Consider the following 22,603-nt stretch of genomic DNA (forward strand, 5'->3'; position numbering starts at 1 on the left):
GGCGGGGACAAAACAACTGATCCGTATTAAGTAAATAATTATTGGGGCCATGTATTGTGATATTTTGGGTAAGAACCTCCTTTTGTAAGTGATAGATAGCATTGTAGGTGAAATTTGGCTAGGTCTTCCAGCATGACAATGATCCCAAACACACCGCACGGGTAAAGAAGAAGTAGCTCAAATAAGAAGCATGTCATGGTCCTGTGGTGGCTTAGCAAATCACCGGACCTCAACCCAATAGAAAATCTGTAGAGGGAGTTCAAAGTCATAGTTGCCGCAACAACAGTGCCAAAATACTGGTCTAGAGAAGCTCTGCATGGAATGGTCCAAAATACCAGCTACAGTGTGCGCAAACCTGGTAAAGACCTACAGGAAATGTTTGACCTATGTCATTGCAAACCAACTTTACAACAGAAGTATTTATTTTCAACACCATTTTACATATAAATTCTTAAAAATTCATACTGTGATTTCCTGGATTTCAAATATCTGGCGTGTGCCGCTGAGAGAGGTTTCAGGAGATCAGAGTGCATAATCGAGTATCAGTGACTTTGAGTGTGCTCTGAGAAAGCAAGTGATTGAACGTGTGAAAGTAAACTGTTGGCCATGTTTATTGTGTACCGAAGTCCAACTTAAACATATTTTCCTTTGATTTATGAGCAAAATGTACATACAAAGTAAACTGATTTTTTTTTATGATTAGTTCCAGCGCCAAAAACGATCTGGATGTTGCGGTCGTCATTGCATACTTCTACACAAAAAGGGAAATATCAAATCAACAGCTGTGGTTGCTCCCTCAGGAGACACTTCCCTTTAGCGTTTTGGAAGAGAATTGCAAGTCACGCATCAGCCTCTGTGGAAGAGCTAGAAACAAATCACAACGCTGTCAGCTACGTGACGTGAGAGCAATTTTCTGCCTTTAAAGTTAAAGTGCCAATGATTGTCACACACACACTAGGAGTGGTGTTAGTCCAGGGTTAGCAGTCTGCATGTGGGGTGAGAATGACCGGCATGAGTTGTGGCCATCAGCACTTCCTGTTGAATAAGTTTGTTACCGCTAATTAATTAAGTGATTAAAAGAGCATAAACAGTTCTGCCTCTCATTGAACACAAGTGGTGTGGTGCAAAAATGATGTGCTACATTCAACTGAATAGTTGAGGTGGGACTCTTTGGGCACCTCACAATTTGATCCGATCCCAATTCTTGGGGTGACAATTCTAGTTAGAATTGCTTCCTGATTCAAACAGATTTTTGCAATATGTTATTTGGTATATATAATACATATAATTTGGTACTATGATAAAAATATTTTTCAAAAGATGCTTTTGGTTGATGAAATGTGATGTAAAATGTAAAAAAAAAATAAAATCTATTTCGAATCAGAATAAATAAAAATCGCAATTTCAACGAGAAATATTTTTTTTGGAGCACCACTAGTAAGTTGGGGTAACATTTTAAATAGTATTTAAATTGCCGGTTACAAGAAAACAGTAACATACCGTTGGTAGCATTTTGGACAACTCCGTGAGCAACCACAACTCCTGTTGAGTAATTACCTTTTTAGCTTCCTTCATTGCACAACGAAAAAAATGGTAATTAAAAAGAATTGGGGAGTGTTATTGGAGCTGAAACTATCCAATAAGTTACAACAGCCCTTTTTAAAACTACAGAACTTACTCCGAAGTCGAAAAAGTCGTTTGTAAAAATGGGCTGTACGCCCTCTGAAGGAATGGTTTGCACGGGAGGAGCAAGCCTGTGTAAAATGCATACCGGAAGAGCAGCGAAACATACAAGGGTCAAAATGCGTGACAAGTGTGAACAATGCCACACCATGGCAAACACTAAAAAGGACCTAAAAACTAGTTTTGCTCAATGAAATATTTAAGTTATCCATGTTAACATGTCATCAATCACACAAATTAGTGCAGTATCAAAAAGCTTTTACAGCATTTGGTATTGCTCACCCATCAATAATGAGCAGTTCGAAGGGTGCAGGCTTGTCACAGACAGGGCAAGTCCATGTAGGCCTCTTCTCGTTCATCTGCAGGAAGAAGACTGCGTCGAAACACTGAAGGTGGGCGCAGGTTAAAACTCGGCACGGCACTCCAATTCGCATCTTCACCAGCTGATGAGAGAAGATGTCATGTTTTAGGTTGCTCTACAATACAATATTGCAACAACAACAACTAGTACTCACAGGACAAATAAGAGAAACCCTGAGGCCTGTAGTAGCGATCTCACTCTCTGGGTCAAAACGAAGTTTGTCTTGAACTACAAAGACAAGGACATTACATCAGCTTCTAAAAGACTATCTTTAATCGAAGAATAACAAATGAGTACTCACTACGCTCACGGCAGCGTTCTGCGCTCTCAACAGAGCATAGTTTGAGTTGGCTGAAGAGGTCTGCTGCAGTAAACATCCTCACCAAATAGACTGCTACAGAGTACCGCTGAAGACACATTCAAACTTATTACATACTGATAAACACTGATGAAAATACAAACTGGACATTATGACAGCATTGACTCTGACCTTGCCAAAATTTCCCCAGGTGATGGTGACTCGGTTAGTGAGGCTGGAGGGATGCAAACAAGGAGTGATGTTCACGGGACGACAAGGACGACGAGGTTCGACGCCAGGCTTGTTTGAGGGGTAGTAGCCCTGAAAAACACAAAGTATTTAATGTATATGCATTTAGATGCTTGGATTAAATTGATAATGCTCAGACATTCAAATAGTTAAAAAAAAATAAAATACTATGGGTACGGAAAGTATACAGACCCCTTTAAAAAATGTTCACTGTTTCATTGCAGCAATTTGCTAAAGTTAAAAAAAAGTAAATTTTATTTCCATGAATTGATTAAACAAGTTGAAAAACTTATTCGGGTGTTACCATTTAGTGGTCAATTGTACGGAATATGTACTGTACTGTGCAATCTACTAATAAAAGTATCAATCAATCAATCAATCAACGTACTAGAGATGCACGGTTTGCGGTCTCATCCGCAGAGTCCGTGGATAAACCGCGGGTCGGGCGGGTGACATGACGAAAAAATAGATGTTAATTAGATTCGGGCGGGTGAACCATTCGGAAATATTTTATACACACGGTTCAGGGATCGGTATCCTTTACCATTCAAAGAGCCATTTAGGACCCGTGTCACAAAGCGAAGAAGACAATTGATTGATTGGTTGGCTCGGTTGGTAGAGCGGCCGTGCCAGCAACTTGAGGGTTGCAGGTTCGAAACCCGCTTCCGCCATCCTTGTCACTGCCGTTGTGTCCTTGGGCAAGACACTTTACCCACCTGCTCCCAGTGCCACCCACACTGGTTTAAATGTAACTTAGATATTGGGTTTCACTATGTAAAGCGCTTTGAGTCACTAGAGAAAAAAAGCGCTATATAAATATAGTTCACTTCACTAATTAGAACTAAATGAACTTTCTTGATCTTAGCAAATGGCTGCAATGAAACAAAAAAAACATTTAAAGGGGTCTGAATATTCCATACCCACTGTAAAACTGCGGCAATTGCTGAGTTGCAACCATGTAACTTAGAAGCACTGCCGGTTTTGGCTCAGGAGACAAACATTCAATAGCTCCCATTCGAGTATGATATTGAATATATGAAGGATTAGAGCCGGGCAAACAAACAAGATATCAAAAAGTTGCTGAATGTGATGAATGGACCCATACACACACGAAGAAATATTTTTTTTTACAAGATTAGATTCTTAGGTATATCATGGGATGAATAAAGGTCTAACCTATCCTATCCTTATTTCACACCTCAACTATTACAAGAGCTTATCTCAACTATTGCAAGAGTTTATCAGGTTAGGTTGATATCCTTAAATCAATGAGGAATATCCTCAAAATACTACTTGCAGTAAACATTATTCATTGCTTAGTAAATAATCAATTTGCAGATTTGTATCTAATTTTATCTTGGAACCAACAATAGTAATTACGAACCACTGGGCTCGCTGTAGTTTTGTCTGTTCATCAAATATACAATATATAGCTGTACACCTTCCCTTCTTCCTCTTATGCATGTAACATAGGCATCAAACATGTCCTACTGGGGTTAAACAGTAAAGTAGACAATCATCATCCATCATAGCCCAAAAAGATGAATTTTTAGCGTCTTTCCTTACAAGTTTCATCATGAAGTTAACATTTTCCAAATATGTTGAATTCGACCCAAGCACTCAAATCAGCCCTGCCCACTGAATTCAACCTGTGCTTGACCCACCCAAAACAAGACAAATTTAACAAGCAACACTTGCCTTTTAAGACTAAATATATTTTTTTAATATGATATATTGTTAAATAACATATACTACAAACAACTACAATAGTTTCATAAAATTATGTAATTATATTGTCCAGCATTTACCTTGGGGAGCAGACTTTTTTGTAGGTGTCTCCTAAGGTCGCAGTGTTTTTCATAGTTTCGCCGGGGGTGCAATATATAATCCGGAGTGACTTATGTGTGAAACTATTAACACATTACTGTAAAATATCTAATATTATTTATCTAATTCGTGGAAGAGATGAAGAAAATGTCAGCAATCGTCACACACACGTCAGCAGTCGTCACACACACCTCAACCAATAAGAATTCGGCAGGGGAGTGTCATGGCAGAAGTGCATTGTTGGTCATGAGATTCTAACTGCTATATACTAAATGCTACTGCCATAGCTATTAAAATGGATCATTTCAAGGTTGGCGGTAACTTATAAAAACTGAGAAGGTCTGAACAAAAATGGCACAGAAAAGGAAATCATGTACTGCAGATTACAAGCTGGACATAGTGAAATATGCAGCAGAAAACGACAAGAGGAAGCGGCGCATACCTTTGGAGTTGGCAGAGTTGTTTAGAAGCGACATCGAGGAAAAGTATTTCATTGGATTTAGCGATGAGGAGTGAGATTATTTGGTAAACGTATAGCATGTTCTATATGTTATAGTTATTTGAATGACTCTTACCAAAATATGTTACGTTAACATACCAGGCACGTTCTCAGTTGGTTATTTATGTGTCATACAACGTACACTTATTCAGCCTGTTGGTCACTATTATTTATTCATTTTAAATTGCTATTCAAATGTCTATTTGTTGTGTTGGATTTTATCAAATAAATATTCCTCAAAAATGCAACTTGTACTCCAGTGCGACGTATATATGTTTTTTCCGTCTTTATTATGCATTTACGGCTGGTGCGACGTATGCTCTGGAGCGATTTATAATCCGAAAAATATGGTACGTAAAATTATGCCCACAACTTAAAGCATAACAAAATGTCAAGAGACAGCTCACATCTCAAACTACCACTTCATAGAGTTTCAGAGAAAGACATTTGGATTTTCTAACATTTAGACACAATTATATACACTTTGCAGACAATAGAGTTCTTAACGCTATCATTATGTTGTGATAATGCATGTTGCCACATTCTCGCTTTGTATGCAAACTAGACAGCGACAAGCGAAAAACACGTCTTCAAAGCAACAATGTAACATTCTAGCTAGCAGTGAACTTCCCTCCATGGCCACTTGGAAGTCAGCAGTCCTCGTCTCCGTGGCAGCAAATATGCTACACTTCTTGCAAGTATCATCCCAGGAGGACAAGGAATTGCTAAAAATTTTACAGAACCCACAGTAGGGGGATATACTGACGGCAAGCTAGAGCTTTTGAACGTTAAAGGTGGCCGGATCGATACAAATATTGACAGTAACGACACAAAGCATAACATCCAATATTTGTCATAAAAATATTTTCCCGTTTTTGTTATTGTTATAACGCAGGAAATAAATCCCTGCATACAAGAGGGCTTAAAGGGGAACTATCATATGTTTTTGTATATTTGGGATCTGCGCAAGTTTCAAAAATGTGAAATAAAAACATGGACGCATGGCAGAGACATTTATAGGACAATATTGTCTTCATTCATACTTCCTCCAACTGAGCAATTAGAAATTTACAAAAATGTTGATGTCTTCCAATATGTGACGATCAGAAAGCGGCTTGAAGATGGTCTGTAAAACTATCCATGGAAAAAATTTGACCAAAGAATCACCATTACATGCTACAAAGTGTTTTAAATGTAAAAATAAAATTCAATATGAACCCTTTAAGGGCAAAAGCCAAAGTATTATATTTAGAGCCATAGTTGGAAAAAATCTAAATATTTGATATTGTTACACCGCTATCCTGTGTTGTGATCAAAAATGCAATCAATCAATGATCTTCGAATATTTCAAGTGTCAGTAATGGTATGAAACTACTACCCAAATTTGTAGTATTTACCTAACTGAATGTAAAGTATCCAAACATAATAATTGTATATTACGGTACATTTTAACAGAAGTGTAGATAAAGCCATGTTGCAACAGATAGTAAACACCTACGACAGTCAATAAGTATATTAAGTTTTGAGAAAATAATACTACTTGGAAAAAACATTACCGCAAAAGTTAACATCTAAATAATAGCCTTTGTAACCCATTTTGAAATGGTTCCATTATTATTTAAACACAAAACCGTGCTATATAACGTAATCACAGGAGGCTGGAACATGTATTGTAATATACATTTATGGCCAGATCACCCATCCAGAGTGAACATTCATATTTTTACTGGTCTATACTTACTGGGACATGACAGTATGTCTGGTTAACTTTGACAGCAATGTTAGGAGGATACTGGTCCTCTTGGACACCAACAGAGTCCGCGTAACATATTCTGCAAGAAATAAAAGATTACTACATGAGAACAAATCTAAATCGGCACACACCAATGATAAGAGATTCTCTTGGCCAAGTGTGGTAAAAATGGCTTCCAAAGAAGAATAAATAATGATTTTTGTCTCTGTTTAACTGGAATGCTTTGTAATTAGCTCTAAGTTGGGTTATTTCTGACTTCCCTTGAGCATTTCTTTCGTTTATTAGACCTGGTAGATATGCAGTTTCTTACAAAAGTAGCAGTTTCTTACAAAGTACTAGCAGTCTCTTACAAAGTAGTATCACCAACTACTGGCCTGGCATGCCTTTTGCAGCACTTTCATTTTGATTCATATGACTCTTTTGAGAGTACTACTGTACTATCTTTTCTGTTTAGGAAGCTTCATAAGGCAAAATGAACAAAGTTACTGTTCTTAGTAGGCTGTTGTCATGTTAATGTACATTCAAATGAAAAAAAATATTACACAATACAGTGGGCAACATTCTATGAGAGCAACTACTTACCTAAGAACCACTTGGATTGATGTCATTTCTGGATGAATTTCACTGCAATAATCAAACATCAGAAGTCAGGCAGTTGTACTTGCTAAATAGGACAGACAAGGCTGAAAATGCTCAACATTCCCACCGTGCGTTTCTGATTTGGTCTGCTTGACTCGGTGTCAGCTCAAATATGCACTGATTGTCTTGCAGTTTCCCATTAGTTTGACTAACTGTTAAGACAAAAAAAAAAATTTACACGACACAAAAAGAGCAGGACTGTTCATTCAGGGTACCTCACACACTCACACATGAGCACTGCGTTGTAAGACACAAAGTCCTCACTCACTTAGCTCTGTCGGGTGCATCAGTGTTTCCAATGTTTGATAGAAGGGCAGGGACACCAGCTTGACCTCTAGAGGGGGGGTGGCCATCGGTTTGGAGATGCCGTTGAGGTATTCAATGCCCTGAGAGTTGGCAGAGGGGGACGAGCTGATGGACGAGTAGGATACCGGGATGCCGTCTGGGCGTCGCGCTGCCAGCCAGCCGGTGGTTTTGGGGAACCGCGACTCGTAGAGCTGCCGGACGTTCTTTAGTAGCTCGGGGCTGTATTCGGTCTGCACCAGCCTCAGTGCGCGTCCCACCAGGTCCTGCTTCAGCCCGCTTTTGCTGCGACCCATGGAGGCCAGCAGTGTCTGCAGGTCTGAGACCCGGAAACTTTTGACCATGTTCTGGATCGAGGATAAGAACTGGATGAAAATAAGAACTTCTCGTAAGAGCTGCAAAATGACTTTTTGTGTACTTAAAAAAATGTGAGTTTGAGTGCATTGTTTAAAGCTAACAAATGAAGGGAGAGGCTCCAACTGGCTCCAACCGATGCATATAAGCCATGTTCTCTATCCAGGCTGTTTAGCACTAGCACAATAAGTCACGTTTACATGAAGCAACTTGCTTCTTCCTTTAAAAATATGGGCAAGTCAACATTTGATCTCGTTAGTAACAGCGGTTAACTTCCCTTTACACACATGAAAAGGAAATATACATCAAACCTTAACGAAATAATTCATCACATTTCTATGCACTAAATTAGTTTTTCAAACAGTTTTTATTTTCACACCTGTGTGTGAAGTCCAAGTGTTTATGCACGCTCTCTAACGCAACAAATGGTCATATTCCATGTGCCTCCCATACACTGGGGGCAGAGCTTCGGGCGGGGAGCTTATTTAATTTTAGCGCAGGTAAATTAATTACGTTTCCGGTTGATCTAGGACATCACACTAGGCATTGCGGATCCTTACTGATGTCCATTGTAATATTGGCACAGACTACAACTATGTCGCTAATGGCTATGGTGACGTTAAATAGTAGACAGAATCAAGAAATGGGCTAAGATTGCGATACAAACATGATGCTACGGGGGCGGATGCAGCAAAGACCGGCTAAAGAGTTATTTCGAAAACATTTTTGGTCAGATAATCAAGGAAACCAAACTTTTGAACGTGTTGAAGTTCATTCATAAGGCTTTGTGGATTGATGGAAAGAGTTTTAAATCGGAAGTTAAAGACCATTCATGCCCCGACTGATACCGTTCCAAATGAAGGTTGCTATTATTCTGGAAAATCTTGCCACATGTACGGATAGTTAATCAGTTTGGAGTGCACAAATGCAGCGTGGAGAGGTTTGTGGAGACTTTATTATTCGCCTTTAATATACCTTCTTCATTATCTTTTGTTCAGGAGTCTGATTAAAGCTGGCATTTTACATTTCCTTAGCTACCATAAATAAATCTGTTTTTCTACCATCGATGCACTCCAAAATGTTCTGTTCTTTAAATTTGTGAAGCGAATAAACAAAACGCCTCCTCTTCATTACAATTATTACTATGTTTTTATTGAATCGTATCTGCTTCCGAGTTGTATCTGGCACGTTGTGACTGGAGCATGCACGATACGAAGGTGTGTTAGTTTGACTTTAGAAAAAACGAATATGATCAGATTAAAGGGTTTCAGTGGGTTGTAGAATGCTTATTTCGAGCCGAACCTTTTGAGAAATGGGACCAATGTAGTGCAGACACATACTGATACACTGTATAGTTTTGCTACGCAGGCTCCTTCTAGTGGTACGCCCAAAAAAAACCAATAAAATATACAAAGGGTATTACTGTTCAATGTGTGTAATGTTACAGTGGCCAAAAGTATTAAATGTAATTGTCAAATCACTAAAGTGTATATGTAAATGCTTTTCTATTGGTGTTAGACCTGTGATGAGGACAAGTGGTAGAAAATGGATAAATGAAATTAGGCCTACTAAGCTACTGTATTTTAATGTTGGTAATAAAGGTGGCACCTGGAGAGCCACCTGGAGAGCCAAAAGCTTAAGAATCACTGGTTTAGAGGCTTCAAGAAGGCAACAGTTTGACCCTGGAACAGAGTCAACCTTCAGAAATTCCACTGTACTGATTATCAATGTTGCTTTAGTTTGTGTATAGAAGGTACATCAGGTAGACAAAAACAAAGATTAATTAAAGCATCATGTAGATATTTTTTTTTTTTTTACTCCTTGACAGTAACTTCACCTGCAGGAAATGTCACCTATGATAAAATTGTCTAACTGTGGTGAAATCACTCAGCACTTGATCCATCCCCTTGTTCCACCCCCTGGGAGTTGAGGGGAGCAGTGAGCAGCCAGGCTGCGCTTGGGAATCATTTTGGTGATTTAACCCCCAATTCCAACCCTCGATGCTGAGTGACAAGCAAGAAGATAATGGGTCCCATGTTTATAGTCTTTCGTATGACTCAGCCGGTTTGAACTCACAACCTACGGCCAAAAGGATAAACAGTGCACTGACATTCTCAGTCTCAATATTGGTTAAATGTGCACCACAGAGGCAGCTACCTATTTTTTTGTGCGGCTATTCCCTGCTCCCTCCATTTTTTGTTTTAAAATCTTATGGTAATAGTGGTTCAGATCTTTTTACTCTTGCAACAATGGAAAATGGTTCACCCTGGAAAATGATTATTGTCAACTGAAGGGAAGATATAAACACAAGCTTGACCAGTGTTCTGAGATCAGCTGTATTGACCTTCCATTGCAGCTAATATTAAATGTTTTAGGTCATGTCCACACTAACAGATACTTTATAAACGCATAATTATCTCTGCGTTTAGGTCTCTTGTCCACACGCAGATGCATATTTGTGTCTTTAAAAACGCATACTTTTACAAACGCTGGCCAAAGTGTAAAAATCCAAAACTCTCCGCTTTATATACTCTATATAATTAAGCTCAACATCACTGCCTTCAAACACACTATAAGAGGACTTAATGTATGTTTGAAAATAAACATGCTGCTCTTTTCACTCAACAATATTTAAAGCAAGCAAGACTTTTGGCTGTGTGTCATAAGAAAGGTGCAACATTTTTTTAATGTTTTTAGTCCTAATTTAATGAGAAATCATGTCAAATTACATGTCTTGCGTCCATTTTTGTAGATGGAGTTGCGTAACAAGCAACTAAAAAATAGCGTCCTTCTTGTAGTGTGTACTGAGGTTAAAGAAAATATACACTTCATTATACATGTACCATCACTATATTGATGATTAAATGCTTTATAATTCCACAAGAGTTTTGCAGCAGTATACAAAATTTATATAGGCACTTAAACATGCAAAAGTGTTTCGTTAGTGCGTGCTGATTTTAGAAATAATGTGCACTTCCCTGCAGATGTAATACATTTCCATGTTGCTGAACATGTTATAATTCAATGAGTGGTGGGTTTTAGCAGCACAGGCGTGAATTCGCTCTGTAATAATGTCCCCAGGGCTCTATGTACGTGCAGGCAGCATGTAAAGATAATGTACGTCATTGTACATCTAAAGTTGATCAAAGTAAACATATTAGGAGGTGTAATGCCACCAAGTCAGATATTGCTGCTTTTTTCAGGCTTCTGATTGGACAAAATGTGCCTGACAGCAGGTGTAAGCGTTTGTGTGTAGGCAGAGACCGTTTTGAAACTACACTTGTGTGGATGAGATTGTTTTAACCCCAAATGTGTGTTTTTTTAACGCTGTGTTCGTGTGGACATGGCCTTAGGGTAACCTGACTCTCGCCAGATCCTTGTAGTTCGCTGAGCTCTACACAAGGATCTTGGACTTCTCAATAGGAGATGTATTTCAGAAGGCGGGGGCTTGTAAAAAGATGTTATTGTTGTATGTGATTGGATAAACCACTTGTCCGTTATCTTGAATGACATTCTACTTCAACCACTCACATCGAATTCAACCCTTGACGCTGATTAGAGCGACACTGTGAAATTCAAAACATAACGATATAGAGCTGTTTGCTCTATATCTCCTCCCTCTTGGATAGATTTTTAAGAGGCATGGAGTGTCTTATCACTTTTATGCAGACGACTGGCAAATTTATATGCCCCTTCTCAACTGTCTATGCGACGTCAAGGCTTGGTTAGCCCAGAATTTTTTTAATAATGAACGAGGGACAACCTTAAATTTTAGTTTTTGGTCCAGCCGTCATTGACTTGGTACCATTGCAAAATTATGTGCGTCCCAAGGTCACCAGCCTTGGCGTCACTATAGACAGTGATTTTAAACTTGACAAACAAGTCAATGGCGTTTAAAATCGTTTATCAACTTCGCCTTTTAGCAAAGGTAAAACCGTTTTTATCTTTTTTGAACAAGTCGTGCATGCTTTATTATCAAGTTGTCTGGACTACTGCAATGCACTTTATGCTGCCATTAGCCAAAAAGCTCTCTCCCGGTTGCAGTTAGTCCAGAACGCGGCAGAACGACTTTTAACAGGGCCAGGAAATGCGAGCATACAACCCCAATACTTGAGAGTCTGCACTGGCTCCCTGTTCATTTTAGAATTGATTTTAAAACATTGATGTATGTTTTTAAAGCTTTACATAGACTGGTACCTCATTATAGCTCGGACCTCATCAAAATTTACACTCATGCGCGCGTTCTGAGGTCTAAGAGCCAGCTCCAGCTCGTGGTGCCCAATACCAGACTTAAAACCGGGGGAGACAGGGCCTTCTCTGTGGTCGGCCCTAAGCTCTGGAACACTCTGCCCCTCCATGTTAGAACTGCTCCCACAGTGGAGTGTTTTAAGTCTCGTCTTAAGACCCACTTTTATTCTTTGGCTTTTAACACTACGTGAGTTGTGTGGTCCTCTGTGTTGTTGTTTTTTATATATTATTATATTGGTTTTATTTTTTATTCAGTAGTTGGTGGAGCTAAGGATATTTGAATATTTTTAATATTGTTGTGCAGCACTTTGGAAACACTTATGTTGTTTAAATGTGCTATACAAATAAAGTGGATTGGATTGGATAGAACAGCCAACATATTGGATAACGACAGAGCGAAAAGTTAAGAGAACTTTTACTGAAACAACGAAACCATGACAGTAGACAATCGATGTCGCAAAACAGTTGCAATAGCAAGAATCAATGTCAGCACACGACTGCTCGCTGGGTGCCGCCATTGTTGTTTGAATCGAACAGTCGCTTCGGCGCTACGTCTCATCTATGAAATCCCGCCGGGCGATCCTCATTGTTTCATTATATTTTTTTGCTTTCCTGAAAATTTGCAATGCCCTTGAGCCCAGAACCTTCTGAGGAGCTATGCAAACTACAAGGATCTGGCCAGGGTCCAGTTAGCCTCAGGGTGCTTACAGGGCTGGGCGATATATGGATATACGCTATATATTGCGAGTTTATTTGTATGCGATATAGAAAATTACTATCGTGATATTCGAGTATACGTTCACACGCAGTTGCTTTTAGCTGCTCACATTACACTGCAGGCTCTTCCCACTCCTTCTTGTGTCTCCTTCTCAGACTGTCAGCGCACCTTCTTACACACATCACATACTGTCACGTATTACGTCACATACGTATACGCTCTCACGGAACAGAGAGGCAGCAGACTGGGCAACGTTAGCTGTGATGCTAGCGAAGCCGTGCGAGTGGTAATACGAGAGAAAGAAGGTGCGAATCTGGTAACAAACGAAGAAAGAATTAATTCCCCAAAAAAAGCAGGGGGTCCATCGTCTGGCGGTGGTTCGACTTCAAGCGGGAAGATGTCGAATAGACAACTTTAAATTGGTCAAGTGTGGGGCACAAGCGTTGCTACCAAAAATAGCATTACTGTTAATATGTAGCATCATTTGAAAAGTCACCTGCTAATAACTGTTTAATAAATACAGTTTTGGTCAATTGACTTAGTTGTGATTTCCTTCTCTGCATTAAAAATTAAAATGAGTATATATTATTGCAGCATGAAGAAGAATGTTTTAATGTACACACAGAATCATACTGCTGTGGTTATATGTATCAAGTGTTAATTCAAGGCTGTGGCAAAATATCGAGATATATATCGGGTACCGCAATATGGCCTAAAAATATCGAGATTTAAAAAAAAAAGGCCATATCGCCCAGCCCTAAAACAACGCAACAATGTCAGTAGACGATCAATGTCGCAATGTCAGCACACGACTGCTCGCTGCGTGCCGCCATTGTTGTTTGAATAAACAGTCGCTTCGGCGCTACGTCTCATCTATGAAATCCGATCCTGATTGGGTCATTATATTTTGCTTTCTTGAAAGTTTGGAATTCCCCTCGAGCCCATATCCTTGTGTGGAGCTCTGTGAACTACAAGGATCTGGCGAGAGTCAGGTTAGCCTCAGGGTGCATACAATACTGATATGCACAAAAAAATACAAGTCCACTTTATTTGCTTCAATGGGAAAAGTATAAGCATAATTGCATAACAATAACAGTTGCATTAAAGGCCTACTGAAACCCACTACTACCGACCACGCAGTCTGATTTTTACATATCAATGATGAAATCTTAACATTGCAACACATGCCAATACAGCCGGTTTAGTTTACTAAATTGCAATTTTAAATTTCACACGAGGTATCCTGTTGAAAACGTCGCGGAATGATGACGCTTATATTGACGCGTGCTTGTGACGTTATTGGTTGGAGCGGACATTTAAGCCCAGCACCACTCACAGCTAAAAGTAGTCTCATTTCATCATATAATTACACAGTATTTTGGACATCTGTGTTGCTGAAGCTTTTGTAATTTGTTCAATTAAAAATGGAGACTATAAAGAAAAATGCTGTTGGTGGAAAGCGAAGGATTGCAGCTGCCTTTAGGAACCGAAACACAGCTGGTGTTTCTTTGTTTGTTGTGAAGCTTTAACACAGAGCGGTCAAGTGAACATGTTTCTCTACGTCAACCAGCAAGTTTTTGGATGGGAAAATTGCGATATTAAGTCGGTTCTTACCGGAGACATCAGAGGAGCTTCATTCCTGCTGCAGCAGCGTGACTTCCCTCAGAGACACTCGCAGTCAACACACCCGTGGCCACACCCCTCTGACTTTCAGGTACTATTTAATCTCACTAAAACACTAGCAACACAATAAGCAGATAAGGGATTTTCCAGAATTATCCAAGTAAATGTGTCTAATAACATCTGAAACACTCCCACTGCAATCACCTTTTTTTTTTCTAGTCCTTCACTCTAAATTTCCTCTTCCACGAATCTTTCACCCTCGCTCAAATTGATGGGGAAATTGTCACTTTCTCTGTCCGAATAGCTCTTGCTGCTGGAGGCTCTGATTTTAAACAATGTGAGGATGTGCGGTGCTCTTACAACCCGTGACGTCATGCCCACATCGTCTGCAACTTCCGGTACAGGCAAGGCTTTTTTATTAGCGACCAAAAGTTGCGAACTTTATCGTCGATGTTCTCTACTAAATCCTTTCGGCAAAAATATGGCAATATCGCGAAATGATCAAGGATGACACATAGAATGGACCTGCTATTCTCGTTTAAAAGGGAAAATCTCATTTCAATAGGCCTTTAAAGCAGACTACTTATAGCTTGGATCGGGCTGGAACAAAATGTCCGCTACAACCGGTGACGTAACAAGCACGCGTCATCATTCCGCGATGTTTTCAACAGGATACTTTGCGCGAAATTTAAAATTGCAATTTAGTAAACTAACCTGGCCGTATTGGCATGTGTTGCAATGTTAAGATTTCATCATTGATATATAAACTATCAGACTGCGTGGTCGGTAGTAGTGGGTTTCAGTAGGCCTTTAAAGGGCTACTGAAATGAGATTTTCTTATTTAAACGGGGATAGCAGGTCCATTCTATGTGTCATACTTGATCATTTCGCGATATTGCCATATTTTTGTTGAAAGGATTTAGTAGAGAACATCCACGATAAGGTTCGCTACTTTCGGTGCTAAGAGAAATGCCCTGCCTCTACCGGAAGACGCAGACGTCACATGTTGATGGCTCCTCACATATTCACGTTGTTTTTAACGGGAGAGCCTCCCAGAAAAACAGCTATTCAGACCGAGAAAACGACAATTTCCCCATTAAATTGAGCGAAGATGAAAGATTCGTGTTTGAGGATATTGATAGCGACGGACTAGAGAAAAAAAATAATAAAAAAAAAGCGATTGCATTGGGACGGATTCTGATGTTTTTAGACACATTTACTAGAATAATTCTGGGAAATCCCTTATCTTTCTATTGTGTTGCTTGTGTTTTATTGAGTTTAACAGTACCTGATAGTCGGAGGTGTACGTCCACGGGTGTGTTGACACGCAGTGTCTCAGGGAAGTCGACGGCAGCTATGGACGGCACAAGCTCAACTGATATCCGGTAAGAAGCAACTTTTTACGACAATTTTCTCACCGAAACCTGCTGGTTGACATTTGGTTGGGATCCATGTTCGCTGTGATCCATAGTAAAGTTTCACCTCCATGAATTTTAAACAAGGAAGCACCGTGTTTGTGTGGCTAAAGGCTAAAGCTTCCCAACTCCATCTTTTTACTTTGACTTCTCCAATATTAATTGAACAAATTGCAAAGGATTCAGCAACACAGATCTCCAAAATACTGTGTAAGTATGCGGTTAAAGGCCTACTGAAACCCACTACTACCAACCACGCACGCTGATAGTTTATATATCAATGATGAAATATTAACATTGCAACACATGCCAATACGGCCTTTTTAGTTTACTAAATTACAATTTTAAATTTCCCAGGAGTTTCGTCTTCGAAACGTCGAGTAAATATGACGTGTACGCAAGACGTCATGGGTTTTTAGGAAGTATGAACGCTATGCACACACACAGCTAAAAGTAGTCTGCTTTGACGGCATAATTACACAGTATTTTGGTGATCTGTGTTGCTGAATCTTTTGCAATTTGTTCAATTAATATTGGAGAAGTCACAGTAGAAAGCTGGAGTTTGGAAGCTTTAGTCTTTAGCCACACAAACACACGGTGATTCCTTGTTTAAAATTCCTGGATTTTAAACTTTCCTATGGATCAGAGCGCGGTCAAGAGAACATGGATCCCGACCACATGTCAACCAGCAGGTTTCGGTGAGAAAATTGTGGTTAAAAAGTCAGTTCTTACCGGAGAAAAGCTGAGCTTGTGCCATCCTTACAGTAGCTGCCGTCTACTCCCCTGAGATACTGCACGTCAAGACACCCGTGGAGACACCCTTCCGACTATCAGGTAATATTAAACTCACTAAAACACTAGCAACACAATAGAAAGATAAGGGATTTCCAAGAATTAACCTAGAAAATGTGTCTAAAAACATCGGACTCCGTCCCAATGCAATCGCGTTTTTTTCTTTAACCTTTTTTATTTTTATTTTTTAACAGTCCGTCGCTATCAATATCCTCAAACGCGAATCTTTCATCCTCGCTCGAATTAATGGGGAAATTGTCGTTTTCTCGGTCCGAATAGCACTTTTTGTTGGAGGCTCACATTAACAACAATGTGAATATGTGAGGAGCCATCAAACATGTAACGTCATCGTCTGCGACTTCCGGTAGAGGCAGGGCTTTTCTCTTAGCGGCGAAAGTTGCAAACTTTATCGTGGATGTTCTCTACTAAATCCTTTCAGCAAAAATATGGCAATATCGCGAAATGATCAAGTATGACACATAGAATGGACCTGCTATCCCCATTTAAGACAATCTCATTTCAGTAGGCCTTTAAAGCCGACGACTTTTAGCTGTGTGTGCGCAGCGCTCATATTCCCTAACAGCCCGTGACGTCAAGTGTATACGTCATCATTACGCAACGTTTTCAAGAAAAAAAACTCGGGAAATTTAAAATTGCAATTTAGTAACCTAAAAAGGACGTATTGGCATGTGTTGCAATGTTAATATTTCATCATTGATATATAAACTATCAGACTGCGTGGTGGGTAGTAGTGGGTTTCAGTAGGCCTTTAATGCAACATGCTGGCCGTGGCAGCTGTGATTATATCCTGCCAATGGATAAACAATGAATGAACGTCACATAGACAGATATCACCTAAAACAACTGACATCCTGCCAGCATATGTTTAGGCATCATGGGCATGCAAGCCTGGCTGTTAAACAAAAACAATGCACATCACAACGACACTGTTGACAATTTGGAAACAAATCTATAAATTTAATCATCAACACAGACTGCGTTGTTCATCTAAAGCCAGCCGTGTTAAACGGCACTCAATCACGGATACCAGACGTTTTGACAGGTGCACAACCCGGTAACCTACCAATGCGTTGTAAGACATTATAAATAAATCAGGTAGAAATGTTTGCTTGTATACAAGCAACAGCAGCCTGGGTGAATGACGGCGACAATCATTCATTTATCCCCCGGGGAAGGCAGCGCGATGCTGGCGTTCGATGCTAAGGGAGCCATGCTAGCACCGGAGGCTAGTTCATTTCGCCGCGAACCGTTCACGCCATTAATTGTCACCGCGCACGTCCTTTAACCGCATCCGCGCCGAGCCCGCAGTTTCCTTCGCGTTTACACCGGGTGCCCGACTGCCCCGCCGGCGCCCGTTTCCCTTTATCGCCAAGCAAATGAGGGTTCTACTTGCCAGCGCCTCCACCAGTTCGGCCGCCATCTTCACGCAGCAGTACCGCGAGAGTCCCGGTCGACGGGCTAGTCTTTCACCAATGGGACGCGGAGCTGGTGTTGAGTGACGGCCCACGCCAGCCAATCAGATCGCAGCCTTGCGTGAAGCCCCGAGGATTCCATTCTAAAAGGGCGGGACCAGCAGCTTTTAAAGTGACAGTGTAATTAAAACAAAAAGCACTAAGAGACGGGTCGCCTTTCTAATTTAGGCCTCGGTGTTTACTCCTAAAACCACCTGTCACGATTTTGGCAATTATTACTGATATAAGTTTATAGTGTCGCAGTTTTGCCAGCGTGGGCCGCCCCAGGTGTTTTAATTCAAGGTGCGGGTAAAGCAAGGGATGCCAAGCGGCTGAGGTCGCATGGTGCGATGGAGTCCCGTCCGTGCCTAAAAATCTATGTCGGGTTGTGAAAATGTGGCACTGGATGCTTTGTTTGAGACACCGTGAACATTTATTTAGAGGCAATGCAACTAATTAACAATGCACGTTTGTGCGTCAAGGCAACGACAAGTCACGTAGTGCCTTAACCCTAATTACAACAAGTCACGTGTTTGTGTACAAAAATGCATTCGTGCAGAGACCGTACATTTTTCTCAACTTTCTTTTGTGATCGGGTCCGGCTTTTCAATGGCTCCATAGTGCGTGCTCAAACATACCATTCTACCGACTGACAAAGCTACGGAAGGAATGGCATTATCATGATATTACGTCTGTTTTTTTGGAGGGGCCTAAAGTGACGTCACTAAGGCAACGCTCGTTTTTTCCCAAAAGGAAGACGTCAGTATGAATGCTTGATATTAAAGATGTTTTATGATTTGTAATAACCTATGAAAAATTACAGAATTGCGTCGGATACCCAGAAAAAAACATGATTCTCTATATCAGTGGTTCTCAAATGGGGGTATGCGTACCCCTGGAGGTACTTGAAGGTATGCCAAGGGGGTACGTGAGATTTATAAAAAAATATTCTAAAATAGCAACGAATCAAAAATACTTTACAAATATATTTATTGAATAATACTTCAACAAAATATGAATGTAAGTTCATAAACTGTGAAAAAAAATACAACAATGCAATATCCAGTGTTGACCGCTCGGTTTTTTGTGGACATGTTCTATAAATATTGACGTTAAAAGATTTCTTTTTTTGTGAACAAATGTTTAGAATTAAGTTCATGAATCCAGATGGATCCCTATTGCAATCCCCAAAGAGGTCACTTTAAGTTGATGACTACTTCTGTGTAGAAATCTTTATTTATAATTGAATAACTTGTTTATTTTTCAACAAGTTTTTAGTTATTTTTATATCTTTTTTTCCCAAATAGTTCAAGAAAGACCACTACAAATGAGCAATATTTTGCAGTGTTATACAATTTAATAAATCAGAAACTGATGACATTGTGCTGCATTTTACTTCTTTATCTCTTTTTTTCAAACAAAAATGCTTTGATCTGATTAGGGGGTACTTGAATTAAAAAAATGTTCACGGGGTACATCACTGAAAAAAGGTTGAGAACCACTTCTCTATATTATTACCATTAAATATATGGCGCAAACATTTTAAAAACATATGAATGATTTGAACATTAGCGGCCTCTGCTGGTCACAAAATATAGTTCATGTTCTACTGTTTAAACCAGGGGTGTCAAACTCAAATACAGAGTGGGACAACATTTAAAACTGAGGTTGAACAAATTCACCTTTTAATAGGAACCCGAACAGGTTTTGCATTGAATATTGAACTAGCAAGGCTTACATAACTTTATAGTGACATGCAACATCGAGTTTAAAATAATAATAAAAATATAAATGGGTTGTACTTGTATAGCGCTTTTCTACCTTCAAGGTACTTAAAGCGCTTTGACACTACTTCCACATTTACCCATTCACACACACATTTCCACACTGATGGAGGGAGCTGCAGGGTTTCCCACACATTCATTTATTTGTGGCGGCCCGCCACGAAAGAATTACAGCCGCCGCAAATAAAAATTACAAAAAAAATAAATAAATAAATAAAATAAAAATAATAATAATAATTAAAAAAAAGAATATATATATATATATATATATATATATATATATATATTTTTTTTTTTTTTTTTTTTTTTTTTTTTTTTTTCTTCGGCTTTTGACTCGCTCGACCGCTCATAAAAGCAATGGGACTTTGTGAATGGAGCTTGTAGTTAGTTCTTCTTGGTCATCCCCGCCGCCCGCCCTCTCCTCCCCTTCCCCCCAACAATGCTGAATTTCCCACAGAGATCAATAAAGTACTTTCTATTCTGTTCTATTATATTCTATTTTAAATAGCATGTTAGCATTGATTAGCTTGCAGTCATGCACTGACCAAATATGCCTGATTAGCACTCCAACAAGTCAACCTCATCAAAGCGCACCTTTGTGCATTCACGCACAGTATAAAATGTTTGGTGGACAAAATGAGATAAAGAAGGAGTGGAAGATTTTACATGAAAACAAACTATTGCGTTTGTTTGTATTCCCCCCCCCCCCACCATTTTTTTCCGTTTTCAATCCTTTTTTAATAATGCTCCAGGGACCCACCGGGCCGGCACTAAAGAGGCACTTGCTGCTTGAGAGCCATGGGTTGTTGACTCCCGGCGGAGGGCTACATGGTCCATGGTTTCAAACTAAGTCATCACTTATTGCAGTTGGCACAGTATATAAAACAACATGCAATAATAAAACAGACCTACCTAGATTTGGGTTGAGGTGAATGCAACAGGAAAGTATCTCACAATTACGATACTCTCCTAATACAATTCAGGAAGAAATACTCAAAAATATATATCTAAAAATTTTTTTTACTAAGTCTAAATCCAATCAAAACTTTGTAAGATAGTGTCAAAACACAATATATATTTATATACATTACCATCGTATTTATATAATATTTTGGTGGCTGCAGGATTAGGTCTCTGCTTTTTGCAGATCATCTGGTCCTGATGGCTTCATCTGGCCAGAATCTTCAGCTCTCACTGGATCGGTTTGCAGCCGAGTGTGAAGCGACTGGGATGAGAATCAGCACCTCCAAGTCCGAGTCCATGGTTCTCGCCCGGAAAAGGGTGGAGTGCCATCTCGGGTTTGGGTAGGAGACCCTGCTCCATGTGGAGGAGTTCAAGTACCTCGGAGTCTTATTCACGAGTGAGGGAAGAGTGCATTGTGAGATTGAAAGGCGGATCGGTGCGGCGTCTTCAGTAATGCGGACGCTGTATCGATCCATTGTAGTGAAGAAGGAGCTGAGCCAGAAGTCAAAGCTCTCAATTTACCGGTCGATCTACGTTCCCATCCTCACCTATGGTCATGAATACGGTACAGTCTTTTCCTTTTTATTTTGTTTTCTCTTTTTAATTTGTATGATGTTTTGTGTTTTTTTATTTTTTGTTTGTTTTTGAAGTCAACTTGCTGCGTTGTATTTTGCTTATTCTGTTGGTACACTCACAAGTAAATAGACATAGTTAGTGACAAAGTTCAAACTTATATTGTTTAATGTTAATGGACTATTGAACCAACTTAAATGCAGTAAAATTTTATTGAATTTTTTATTTGATGCGCCTGAAATAGTTTTACCTTAGAAAGGGGTTCTAGACAGGGATGCGCATGGTCACCATTACTCTTTGCATTATTTCTGGAGCCACTAGTTCAGTCGATGAGACAAAATGAAGTTATTAAGGGAATTATTAAAGGGAGAGAGTATAAATTGGCCTGCTATGTGAATGATGTTTTAGTCTACCTCGGGCACCCAACATACTCTCTTCTTAAATTAGCATAATCATTTGAATATAAAATCAAAATAGGTAAAACCCAGCTGCTCTCTAAACTCTCTACCCCAAGATCACGGGTCCAAGCGGCCGAAATGAGTTTCCTCCGCCAAGTGGCTGGGCTCTCCCTTAGAGATAGGGTGAGAAGCTCTGCCATCCGGGACGAACTCAAAGTAAAGCCGCTGCTCCTCCACATCAAGAGGAGCCAGATGAGGTGGTTCGGGCATCTGGTCAGGATGCACCCGAACGCCTCCCTAGGGAGGTTTAGGACATTACCGACCGGTAGCAGGCCACGGGGAAGACCCAGGACACGTTGGGAAGACTATGTCTCCCGGCTGGCCTGGGAACCCCTCGGGATCCCCCGGTAGAAGCTGGAAGAAGATGGATGGATCAATCTTGAGAAAGCATGACATTTCTTTTCATTGTAATGCCGATGACACATATTTATATTCCGTAAAAGAGAAAACATGCCTCTTCAATGCAGCCATTACTCGCTTGTCTTGATGATATCAATGCCTCGATGGCCCTACACGTTTTTAATTTTAATGAGAAGACTGAAGTATTAGTGTTTGTGTTTGGACCTCGTGCTATCTGTGAGACCCCCTGTT

At 39.9% G+C, this 22,603-nt stretch overlaps 1 protein-coding gene across 2 annotated transcripts in view; it reads right to left on the bottom strand.

Annotated features, from left to right (window-relative positions):
• pias4a (protein inhibitor of activated STAT, 4a) overlaps window positions 1-18,335 on the bottom strand; it is a 32,608-nt gene extending 14,273 nt beyond the window's left edge. The window contains exons 1-9 of one of the 2 annotated variants that reach the window (XM_061888770.1): window positions 18,177-18,335; window positions 7,578-7,959; window positions 7,377-7,461; window positions 7,253-7,294; window positions 6,659-6,749; window positions 2,535-2,663; window positions 2,346-2,451; window positions 2,199-2,272; window positions 1,966-2,126 (exon numbers count right to left, since the gene is read on the bottom strand). In XM_061888770.1, coding sequence (XP_061744754.1) covers window positions 1,966-2,126; window positions 2,199-2,272; window positions 2,346-2,451; window positions 2,535-2,663; window positions 6,659-6,749; window positions 7,253-7,294; window positions 7,377-7,461; window positions 7,578-7,959; window positions 18,177-18,203 — 1,097 coding nt within the window. In that variant the 5' untranslated portion in view covers window positions 18,204-18,335. Of the gene's footprint in view, window positions 1-1,965; window positions 2,127-2,198; window positions 2,273-2,345; window positions 2,452-2,534; window positions 2,664-6,658; window positions 6,750-7,252; window positions 7,295-7,376; window positions 7,462-7,577; window positions 7,960-17,846; window positions 18,144-18,176 lie in introns of those variants that run through there. The other variant, XM_061888769.1, reaches the window with a different exon arrangement.
• Between the last annotated feature and the right edge of the window lie 4,268 nt (window positions 18,336-22,603).

The sequence above is a fragment of the Nerophis ophidion genome, linkage group LG26 (assembly GCF_033978795.1).
Source record: "Nerophis ophidion isolate RoL-2023_Sa linkage group LG26, RoL_Noph_v1.0, whole genome shotgun sequence".
NCBI lineage: Eukaryota > Metazoa > Chordata > Actinopteri > Syngnathiformes > Syngnathidae > Nerophis > Nerophis ophidion.